The sequence below is a fragment of the Pleuronectes platessa genome, chromosome 4 (assembly GCF_947347685.1).
Source record: "Pleuronectes platessa chromosome 4, fPlePla1.1, whole genome shotgun sequence".
In the NCBI taxonomy this organism is placed as follows: domain Eukaryota; kingdom Metazoa; phylum Chordata; class Actinopteri; order Pleuronectiformes; family Pleuronectidae; genus Pleuronectes; species Pleuronectes platessa.
The window spans coordinates 2,814,277-2,826,377 of record NC_070629.1 but is presented as its reverse complement, the minus strand read 5'-3'; the positions used below and the strand labels follow the sequence as shown (position 1 = coordinate 2,826,377).

General features: G+C 39.1%; 1 protein-coding gene across 5 annotated transcripts in view; it reads right to left on the bottom strand.

Annotated features, from left to right (window-relative positions):
• Positions 1-12,101, bottom strand: part of golga1 (golgin A1) — a 33,231-nt gene that overhangs the window by 17,352 nt on the left and 3,778 nt on the right. For 3 of the 5 annotated variants that reach the window (XM_053421681.1, XM_053421676.1, XM_053421677.1), the window contains 10 exons: positions 7,650-7,740; positions 5,953-6,027; positions 4,394-4,491; positions 4,282-4,314; positions 2,071-2,199; positions 1,671-1,840; positions 1,278-1,389; positions 1,045-1,128; positions 647-772; positions 374-469 (listed from right to left, as the gene is read on the bottom strand). In XM_053421681.1, the coding sequence (XP_053277656.1) occupies positions 374-469; positions 647-772; positions 1,045-1,128; positions 1,278-1,389; positions 1,671-1,840; positions 2,071-2,199; positions 4,282-4,314; positions 4,394-4,491; positions 5,953-6,027; positions 7,650-7,740 (1,014 nt within the window). The remainder of the gene's footprint in view (positions 1-373; positions 470-646; positions 773-1,044; positions 1,129-1,277; positions 1,390-1,670; positions 1,841-2,070; positions 2,200-4,281; positions 4,315-4,393; positions 4,492-5,952; positions 6,028-7,649; positions 7,741-12,101) is intronic. The other 2 variants (XM_053421679.1, XM_053421680.1) reach the window with 2 other exon arrangements.

Genomic DNA, 12,101 nt, shown 5'->3' with positions numbered 1-12,101 from the left:
CAACATACATATACAGTCAAAATTTGGGTATGAAACTGGATTGGAAGTTATATACTATATATCAGGATGGGATTGGAAGAAAGGGTGTACCTGTTTTGTGAACCTATTTTGTTAACCTGTAGCAAAGTTTAATATTTCATATTTATTCATTTATTGAAATTGTGAATAAGATCAAAGTGGGGCTTAAGTGGGCATTACATCATTGCAGAACAATATTCTCTCTGAGTAACATGACTGTCATTCTACTTCATTAACAGAAATTACATCTACTCATATTCACAGGGTTTGCAGATGGGTGACACACAGTATGATAATACATACAAGGACGTGACCTAAGATAATGGTATACACAAGAGCAATTGCACTGATTTACCTGGGCCTCCAGAGAGCTGACAGTATCAGCATGGTTAGTCCGAACAGCCAGCAGCTCTGCTCTGGTCCCTTCCAGAGTTTGCTCCAGACTGGACTTCTGAAAAGCCAACAGCAGCACTGATAAATAGTTGCTCAGCTTCTGTGATCGATCGATCCATCGATCCATCGATCCATCCATCCATCCATCCATCCATCCATCCATCCCTCCATCCCTCCATCCCTCCATCCCTCCTTCCTTCAGACTAAAGTCAGCCCTGGTCTAGATGTTCTTCACCTCCTGGAGAAGCTCCTGAAGATGCTCATCCTGACTCAGGTTCCCATGTAGTCGTCTCTCCAGTGAAGTTACTTTCTTCTGAAGGTCCAACAACACGCGCTCCTTGTCCTCCTCCGTTACAGCAGCCTAATGGTACAAAGAGAAGAAAGTACATAATCCGTGTTTCCTCCTTTATAAATGAAAAAGAATGTTTAAAGCTCTGTTTTAAACCAGGATTTCTTTAATCTTTAACACAAGGCTGATTCCTGATACTGTTCTCAAAACAATCAGCTACATTGTCCTAATTTCCTTTAATGTGGCCAATTTTATTGTCTTTTACTGCCATGTATACATTATCCATACTGAATTATCTGAATTAGGCTAAAAATAATAACTTGTACTGATGTGTATGTTCTCACCTTTTGCTGTTGCAGCTTCAGGGCATCCTGGTCAATCTGCAAATCATGGAGGGACTTCTCTAAAGCTGACACCATACTCTGTGACTGAAAAACAGAATTGCCCACACTTGCATGACCAAAAACGTGCCGTGACAAATGATCAATGAATAAATAGTGTTTTTTCTTAATTATTTTTGAAAACTTTTGAAAAGAGAAGTTGTGTTAATGAAGTGTGATTATTTGTTGAAGCTGACCTTCTGGAAGTCTTCAGAGACCTGCTGGATGACTGACTGCAGCTCCTGGCATTGTCCCTCCAGCTCAAGGATCTTCTTGTCAGCCTCCTCTCGAAGCAGCAGCAGTTCCTCTCTACACAAATAATTTGAAAAACACTCAATGGTATTCTTTCACCAAAAAAACAGGCTATGACCTTTGATAATTATTTTGTTTTACAAACATTTGCCCTATTTATACTTTTAAAATAATTCTTAGTTAACTTGGAAAGCTAAGTCACAATTTGTTCTACATTGTAAAAGTCCTATGATAAAACATGTAATTCTGAAATTCCACTAGGATATTTCCTCCCCACAGAAGCTCATCATAATGGTATAATTCCATAAACCTAACCTTTTTTTCTTTAGTCCACTTACCGCTCTATTTCAAGCTCAGATTTGAGTGTGCAGCTCTCTTTCTGCTGCTGTTCAAGAAGCTGGAGATTCCCTCGAGCCTCAGACAGCTCTCGCTTTGTTGACTGAACTTCTGCCTCTTTCTTTTGGAGCTCTCGCTCCTGCTGGCTCAGCTGCTCCTCCTTCCGTAGCAACTGATAAACATAAATGGGAAATAAATCATAAATGAACATATCATACACAAGTGCTGCTTAGACCCCTGGTCACAACAACAAACAGTGCTTTCAAATGCTAACAGTGCCAAAAAGACTTTCGTATACGTCTTTCCAACTCATCTCCAATTTTCAATTCAGTTAAAAAAAAAAAAAAGTGGCATACAGAATCACTGTTTTTAGTCTAACTAAATCTCTCCACATGAACACACCATGTGTTTAACCTTAGCGAGTTCCTGCTGCTGAAAGCCCTCCAGTTCATCCAGGTCATCCCTTTTCTGGAAGAGTGTTAAGCTTTGCTCCATCATTTCTTCTAGTCGGGCTGAAAGGACCATCTTCTCCTAAACAAACACAGCAGTTATTGCAATATACATGTGCATTGTCCATTTTCAGGATGTGCACGTTAAAAGAAGCAACAGTTTAAGGTTACTATGGAGTTTTCACGTCTAATAGCACTCTGGAGCCATATGATATGAACTGAAATTTAAGAGAAACATATTTTATTCGCAATGTAAAATAATAACTTTAAATATTAACTATTTGTATAGTACTTATTTAAACGAGGTAAGGTTGGGACCTCAAGTTTGTGAGAAAACCCAACAGTTCCCGCAATGAGCAAGCACTATGGCGACTCAGGAGAGAAAAAACTCATCATTAACTGGGAGAAACCTCTGGCAGAACCAGACTCAGTGTGGGCAGCCATCTGCTTCCAACCGTTTGGGGTGAGCAGAGAAAATGGGTAAGAGTGGAGATGGGGGGCATTGAGGGAGTAGAAAAGAGACAGATGGGGGATGGGAGAGAGAGATCAGGAACATCAAACTTTAACTCTGTAAGACTGGTTGTTGTAATGAAAATGGGAGGGCTGCCTGCTAGCTGGTCGGGACCGAACTATTCAGTTTTATTGTTATTTAACTGAAGTAAAGTAACATCCATTCCTTAATGGTGGATAGGGACTCTGTTAGGACACTCATGTGGATGACGTTGTCTGGATTGAAGGACAAGTATATTTTTGTGTCATTGGCTTAGGAATGGTATGATATCCCATTATTCTTTAAATTAGCCGCCAACCTCTGAGCTGTAGCTGCCCGTTCTTGTGTTGACTGGTTACAAACCCAGAACCACAAGAAGCAAGAAAGTACAATTTCTTCAAAAATAAAGCAAAACTACAAAGTGCTATAAGTAAGTGCTATTCAAGTGCTACTAAATTGTTAGTTTAAATTTTTTATTTTTTTTTATATTTGGACAAGTTCGGGGGGCCGGATTAAAAAGCCCAACGGGCCGGATTAAAAAGCCCAACGGGCCGTATACGGCCCACGGCCGGAATTTGCCCATGTCTGAACTAGATTAAAAGACTCTGTAATGTTTCAAAATGTTGTTCCAAATTAGGTTGGGTCATCAATGTGGATATTAAAATCACCAACAATGACAGTTTTATCATAGTTTATAAAAGATAAAAATTCAGAGAGATTGGGGCAAAATTAACATTTGGTTTAGGAGTGCAATAAATTACCAGATCAAGGATTGGAGCAGTGTTGCAAATTCTGAACATAGTCTCAAAACTAGAAAATTTCTCTGTGGTAATGGGGCAGCAAATGAAACATCTTTTAAAAACATCAGCTAGGCCACCTCTCCGGCCATTATCCATGGGAGTGCTTAAATATTCAAAGTTATACGTGTTTTGTTTGGCCTATAGTAGCAACAACAGAGTGATAAGTGCCTGGTGTGTAGGAGAGGGGCAGAACTTGCTGTACATATGTGGGATATGTGGGTGGCTGGCATGGCCGTTTGGGGGAGCTAGTAGGGCAATACTCCCTGCGATGATTGGTGGAGATTGCTGTTACCATCGAAATGTTAACCAAAACCACGTATATAATATTGGCTACAACCAGATGGTTCAGTGTTACATTACTTTTACCATGGAGTAACCAAGATTTCCCTTTCTAACCTGCTGCAGTTCTTTAGATATGAGGAAAGAGTTCGAAGGGGTGAAAATCACTACTATGTTAAATAAGGAAGAAGCGCTGGAAGGAAACTTTGCAAGGATTTATGGGATGTGAGGTGTCTTTGCTTTTGAGATATTTATTCACTGTCGAGTACCTCAGCCTTTTTTCTGCTTGCAAATATTGTTTTCCTTCCAATCAAATGAATGGGAAATTAACATACAGAACCAGACCCATTCTTAATAGTGGTATGTCACTGTTACGCTCTATTCCACTGATGAACAAGAAATGAAGCATTGCAATGGTTTAAGCCATTCTGGATTTCATGTACTTTAAGAAATCATCTTTGAGGATGAGGAAGAAATTAACTCAACACATCTGTTAAAGCTCATGGATGCACACAATATGTTTTGGTGAGAAACACTAAATCAAAACATAACTTTAGTTAAGAAAAAAAAAAAAAAGTCACCAAGAAACTCCTACCTTTTCCACACTGGCCATCTTCTCTATCCATTCCTGCAGGTGAAGGACAGTAAGAGATAAATGCACAAGCCAATAATCAGCACTGCCCTGGCCGGTGGACAGAGTGATTTACCTGATCCTTCTTTTCCAGAGCTAAAGCCATCCCTTCTGCCATTTTGGCTCTGTTGGTCTGGTGAGACTCATTCTGGTCCTGAAGTTTCTTTATGGATGCTGAGTCATAAAAGTGTAAGAGAGAACCAGAAAGGGATACAAAGGAATATGGGAATCATAGAGAAAGGTTTATATGCAAACAAAGACAACAAAAATCACAGACAGTGAAACCATTAGTTGTTATGGGTCAGACTACCACTATGTGCGATTATCTCTGAAGCAAAGACAAGCAATGCATGGCAAACACTAGAATGCAGGCTATTGAAGCTTGAATCACAATATATATTTCAGACAAACAATCCACCCTGGAGAAGTGAAACCAAAAGGCCATTAAGTTCATTACTACTCACAATGTTTACTATATCCTCCATCCCCCCTCCCCGTTGCAAGTCATGTTTAAAATGTATGTGCTTATGTGCTGAGGTGTTTTCTTCCTGTTCCCACACTGTACTCCTCTAGGAGCATAGTCTGGGGGGTTGTTTTTCTCTCCTCCCTCCCCTCATGTTATGCTGTAATCTTTCAAACTTCTTGCCATTTCGTTGCCTCTGTACCTGTACTCTGTGTAATGACAATAAAGTGAATCTAATCTAATCTATCACAGCATTAATACTTGAGGATAAACCTCTTTCCTACATGGCTTTTTGGAAAACAGTATAACACCGCATTAATCTTCTGGCTCAACGGATTTCAACTATCTAGCGGCAACAAAAAAATGAAATGCATCATCAAATATGAATGTCGATCCATTTTAAAGATTCAAATAAATTTCCAGCATTCAAAGATGCTGGTCCAATGTATTAAGATAATGTAGTGTGTAAAGAGTTGTGAAGAAACAATCTGGTTATCCTGTAGACATTGGCTGGAAAGCTAGAGGAGCCATCTGCATAAAAAAAACTGCTGTGAACAGTGGACATGAGGTTTCGAATACAATATTTCTCATGCAAAGATCTAGATTTTAGACCAGAGACAAAGTCAGGGAGTCCCCAAAAACATTAGGGGTCACCCTCAAGACCAACAGTATAGCCCAACATCGACAATCCAGGGGATGTAACAAAAACATAAAAAAATGAAATACCAGTTTCTCCACTAGCATAATGCTCAACAGAGCAGAACAAAGACAGCTAAAAGAGATGTTAACATTTAAATAAACAGGTGTTGTTGTTGTTATACAGATCTTTAGGAGTTGTTATCACTCATCAATGGTAATGTAGGCAACTGTAAGCTAAAGTAGAAGTGTGCAGCAGGTGGAAGGAACCTGACTACACCAACAAAGTGACAGTGCATAAATAACTCTGAAATCGGTGTGCTCAATAAATTGTAAAAGTTCTGAGTGTGGATGTTTACATTTAAAAGGAAAAAAGCATCCAGTGCTCCCAAAGCAAACCTCTGAAGCCCATGATATTAGTATCTAGAAGAAAACTCTGTCTTTGCAGGAGAAAGTGATGATGCACAAGGTGATGCTCGTTACAGCTGTCAGACAGATGATAGAAAGGAAGCTAGGAGGAGAGAAGAGGTACGTACAATCCTGATGGTTTTCTAATGCAAATTCAAGCTTGTCCTTGGTCGTCTGCATAATTCGTAGCTGCTCAGCGTAGTCTAGTGTTGGGAAGTTAGGTGAAAGAATGGGATATTAACAGCACACACACACACACAGACACAAAGACACACACACATACACCCACACATACCAACAGATGACAACACAAACAAAACACAAACAAGAAGGAGGAGGAGGAAATGACAGTAAAGACAGAGTGAACAAAAGGAGAGGGGGGAAAACAAAAGGGAAAACATGATTGAGAAATAATGGAAGGTAAAACTAATAATGATTGTCTTTTCTAAGAAACATACATTAGTTAAAAGGTTGCATGAAATTGTGCAATCTTTAACCATTTTTACTGTGCAAAGTCACATAAGCCTCCCACTGGAAAGAGGAACTAGGGGATAACTAGAATTCCTGCCACACAGTTGAAAGCCTTAACCAACCTATCAAGTGGCAGGAAATATGGTCAACATCTCCCCCTCTGTACCTGCTCTGGCGGCCAAAGCTTTTTTGCTTTAGTTGTAAGGCTGACCTTTGACCTTTTGGATAAAGAATGTCTCGATTTATTCATTTTATTTTGTTGGTCATTTGTGTGAACTTTATGATTAGTGTTATGGCCAAATACATGTTTTCTGAGTTCACGGTGAGCTTGGATTTTTTACCAGTTCATCCTTATCAGATTGCTAGAAGAAAACCCCCCCAGATATCACATTCACAAGAATGGGAGACACAGACACCAAAACAAGAAATTATGGAACTAATATACTATAACTTTGTCCCATTGAACATACACTAAGAGTACAAACAGCAGTACATGATCACATCATTATGAGACATAAATAATAATAGCCGTTAACAAGGAAGATGATAACAACCATGGCTAACACCCGTGCTGCATTTTAGAACATGCAGAGTATTGGTATTTGAAGGTACGACACATAATGTGTAATGTTTGACTACATGTTTAGCTGGTCATTTTTCTCATTATATGCATTTGCAGAGAAGAAAAGATACAGGCCGTGGTTTTATTGTGTGTTTGTGTTGTTTACCATTGCACACTATAGGCAGTATTCTTCATTTATGAAATTAAGTAAAGATGTTAAAAAACTGAATTTCATATAAATGTGCATGATGACCAGGAGGCGAAATAACCAAAGATGCTTTCTCCTCTCAAAAACAGAAAAACGTGATAATTAAAACTGCTAAAATTAAAAATAAAGAACTTTTGACATTTAAGCTCTATGATTGTCAGACAATACTCGACAGGATAAAAGTTTAAATTTTTTAATGGGACATTAGAACTAGGCTGTTGGAATTGCTTTAAAAGGGAATATCCTCGGGTACCAGTGTTGAATCAATTGACCCTGTTGTCTTTACTAAAAGCTTTGTGAAATTAAATTCTGCAGTTTACAACGATACATGTGCTTACATGCATGGGAGATGAGCTATATATCAACCAATCTGCGACAATTCCCCTGTCCAGCAAGACACACTTTCATTCCTGTTTATACATGCTCACTGTAAGTGTGTGGTCACGTGATGTGTGTTAGTATGGACAGGGATTAAAACTGATTACAGACACAAGCTACACATGGATTCAAATTTTCCTCATCCTGGACAATGATTTCTCCTGAAAGCTACAACCTCATTCCTCCAGCTGCTTATACTGTCCTACCTGATAGCTTCGCCTCCAGCTTCCGGATTTGATAGTTCCTTCTGAGGAGCTGGGTTGGCAGGTCATCCCTGGAGCTGCTGCCATCAGATGCCTGAAGACACACACACACACACACACACACAGCATTAGGCATCACTTGTTATTCTATTGATACTGGTTATATAAGGTATGGCCCATTCCAAATATCCGCCCTCAAGGACTCTAAGACTTGCACCATGCTCCTATTTGAGGGCTTTTAGGGCTGTCCCACTGGAAAATCATCCAATGCACGAGGCTCTCTTGCAGACTTTTTGAGGGCCATTATGCACAATTCATCAGCATTTCTGCAGACTTTGCCAAAAGGAATTACCCATAATTCCTAGTGCTGTGACAATAGTAAACAAACCAAACAATCATGGAAGGAGGAACCAATCCCAATTTTGACATTACAATTGACATACATTGACAAATCCACTCTGTCTCCCACCCTACACAATCACAACCTTGGAGTTGTTTGTGACACTAACCTCTCCTTTGAACATCATGTCAACCAAATCACGAGAACTGCCTTTCTTCATCTCAAAAATATACCTCATTCCCAGCCATACACCTGTCCTTCAGGAACTTCAAAGGCTTCCTGTAACACATTAGATCTAATTCATTCTCCTACCTCACTGACATGCTCCATCACCACACTCCCTCCGCTCCTCTGACCTCCAAACAGGACCAAGCACCGGACATGGGGCAACAGAGCATTTCCATAGCTTCCCTCTCCCTCTGGAACTCTCGACCCAAACTTATCAGGAGACTCTATCAACCTGCCAACTTCAAAATACTACTCAAAATCCACTTCTTTAGGACTGCTCTTAATGTATATCCTAGTTATTTGAGCATCATTAAACACACTAGATAAATAAAATGAATTATTAATATGTAAATAATAATCCAAAACACGTTTTCATATAAACAGATAGCTGAGCTATTATTTTTAAATTTTTGCAGATGATGCCATTGACTCAAGTGGAGTAAAGTAAATCTTGAACACTCTGTAAAGCAGGAGCCTGGAACATGGTGATATCAGGCAGCTGGACACTCAGGTGTCTTGGCCATGAAGTACGTAAAGAATGTATATAAAAAGTACTTAATTTGCCAAATTAATCCACATGTTTTGGCATTGTCAAGGTAATGTAATATGGTGCAATATGCTTTCCCATTCCTATTTATATGTTTTACCTTTACCTTTTAAAACTCTTCTACGTTTTGCACATTTTATTGGGCTTTAGATTTCAATTCAGATAAAATTGCACAGCAGCATTCAATATTTTGGTAAATGAAGGCTTTTAATTTTTGATATTAGATTTTTTTTTTAAACATGGATTTTTGAGGGGTAGAATAATGAGCAAATTAGTAATTTAACAATTTACAATTAAATCGACAACACAATAAAGTGCGCAAAAAGGGCTCAGAATACTTTCTGAGGCCAATGTATCAGATGACAGTTCTATTACTCAGCAGCTTCACTTAATAATTTATCCAAGTGCAACCGAGATGCCTCTACAGCCTCAGGAGTCAGGCTTTCCCTGTGAAGTATTGCACTGTTCCTTTTAGCTTCATTGAACACATATACAAATTTCATCTACAAACAATGAAATGAGCATTACTCTTGGAGACCTGACTAAAGATTTACCCAACATTAGCAAACCAATATGAGCACCTTCATATAAACCAACTTCACCGAAAAACACTTTGCAAACAAACTAAATTTCTCTAACCCACTGTCCACCATCAACGACACCATCTCTTTTTTCTCTTATCCTTCTTCTACCTCCTCTTCCTTTCTGATGTAGGCGTACACACTGTTTGGGGTAATCTGAGTAATATGCCCGAGCCATACAAAATAAATCAAGTGCAAATGACTGAACAGGGCTTCATGTTACACTGGTTGGTCTTAAGACTGAGTAACACAGTATCCAGCCTCCATGCATTTAATACAAAAGAAAAAAGTCTCATCACTATTCTTTTGAAGTGTCAGTCACAACCATGCCCTTTTACCTAGAACGTTCTGACTGATGACAGCCAAGGTTCTACTCAATAAGACAGATCTCAGATTTTTCTTTGATTTTTCAGAACCAATCCACAGTGACAACTGTGGGGCTGCTGCGGCTGAGGGTTAGTGCGGTCGTCCTCCAACCAGAAGGACTCATAGAGAAAACTGCTGCCATAGCACTGTATGAATGGGTGTGGGAATGGGTGAATGGGAAAACTGGACTGTAAAGTGCTTAGAGTGGTTATCAAGACTAGAAAAAGCACTATATATATATATATACAGACAGTGAACAAATCACAACTGACCTGTGACAAATGATATGACAAGAAAATCCATATTTGATTACCTTATAATATATTTACTCTTTGTTAAAATTATTTATCATTAGGGCTGGACTGAAAATAGTTTGAATGGAATCAATATATGAACAAAGATGAAATGAAATCTCATACTTTTGCTAGTAGGGTACTGTTCGGACAATACTGTGATATTTAATGAAGCTCTCAAAAAACTAGTCATATTCATGTGTTTATTTTGCCCTTGTGTAATGAAACAACATGCAGAAAGAAAAAATAGAGCTTTCAGATTTTATAAAGTTGGTTGGGATTTAACTCCTGCTGCTTTATTTCATTTGAATTCTCATTCAAGAATTTAAAGTTATTCATCTCATCATGCTGCTATTTATTTTTGTGTGAGAGGAGATTTGATACTGAACACCTGTAAATTTGGAAGTGATGTTGCACAATGAGCTGGTCCCTGGAGTTCAATTACACAGGAGGTAGGCAGTAAAAGGCTCTTATCGAGCCACACATGGGATTACTAATGCAGCTGGACCAAGGCCATCAGCATCATCAGGAGCTGCTGCAGAATCTCTACCATTTAGACAACTGGCCCTAAATAGCACAGAGCTGTCTCACAGCACATACAAACTACATTTACAGTAATCTAAGAATACATTATGGGGTGGTATCAAATACTTAATGCTCAATACAGCGCAGTGGCAATTAAGAGTTATTGATTTGTATAGCTGCAACCAACTAACTATTTTCCCTTGTAATTAATCCATCAATTATTTTCTTGATTCATTGGTTAATTGTTTCCTCTACAAAATGGCAAAAAAAAAGGCCAAAATGTCCAGGAGTTTCATAAAGCCTAATGCGATTAAATCGTGTAATCTTTTCAACGAACAATCCGAAAAACAAAGATATTCGATTTGCTGTCATAAAAAATTAGAATCCCCAAACTTCAAGCGAGAACACACCGTTGGGTACAACCAGACTATGAAGGCACACAAGCAGGAGACATGAGCAGCTGTGGATGTGCAGCCCAAAAGTAAACAAACGACTCAGGCGAGCATCGCTGGAGCATCGCTAGTATCTCTCGCTAGTTGCTCTCGCTAGTTGCTCTGGAACAAGCCCCTGCCCTCTCCTGTCTGCATCGGTGGGACGGATGTGGAGGTGGTACCTGCATATAAGTACCTGGGTGTCACACTGGACAATAAACTGGACTGGTCCACCAACACAGAGTCCGTCTACAAGAAGGGCCTGAGCCGGTTTTACTTCCTGAGGAGGCTCAGGTCCTTCAATGTCTGCAACAAGATGCTGCAGATGTTCTACAAGTCTGTTGTGGCGAGCACCATCTTCTTTGCTGTGGTGTCCTAGGGTGCGGGCATCAAGGCAAAGGACACCAACAGAATGAAAAAACTCATCAGGAAGGCAGAGTCTGTGGTTGGCTCTAAGCTTGTCACCCTGGAGGAGGTGGTGGAGGACAGGATGCTGGCAAAACTACTGGCAATCATGGACAATCCCTCTCACCCCCTCCACAAAACACTGGACAAGCTAAGGAGCAGCTTCAGCCACAGACTCATTCAACCCCGCTGCTCTAAGGAACGATACAGGAAATCGTTCCTCCCAACCGCAATAAGACTATACAACTCCTCTACCTCTGTCAGAGCCACCATCACAGAACTGCACTAAATACAACAACACTCCCCTCCATATAGTGGAACACTTACTTCACATCATATGTGATATGTGTTAATATAAACCATATTGATATTATATATCATTTATACAATAATATTGTCTTTTGCACACTCTGTCTACATATTCTTACACTCATAGTATATTATCTATTGTATAGTCAAATACTTATATTTATACCTCTACTATATATCATATCATATTATATCACTGTCTAACAATAACATTACCATCATATCATCAGTACTATTACCATCATCTTGCCACTGCACCTTATCTACCTATTTATCTTGTGTCTCTGTTTTTTATTATTTCTACCTCAATATTTTTATTTTATTTTATTCTATTGTATTGTATTTTTTTGTATTCAAATATACCGGCTGCTATGACGATTTAATTTCCCTTCGGGGATGAATAAAGTAATCTATCTATCTATCTATCTAT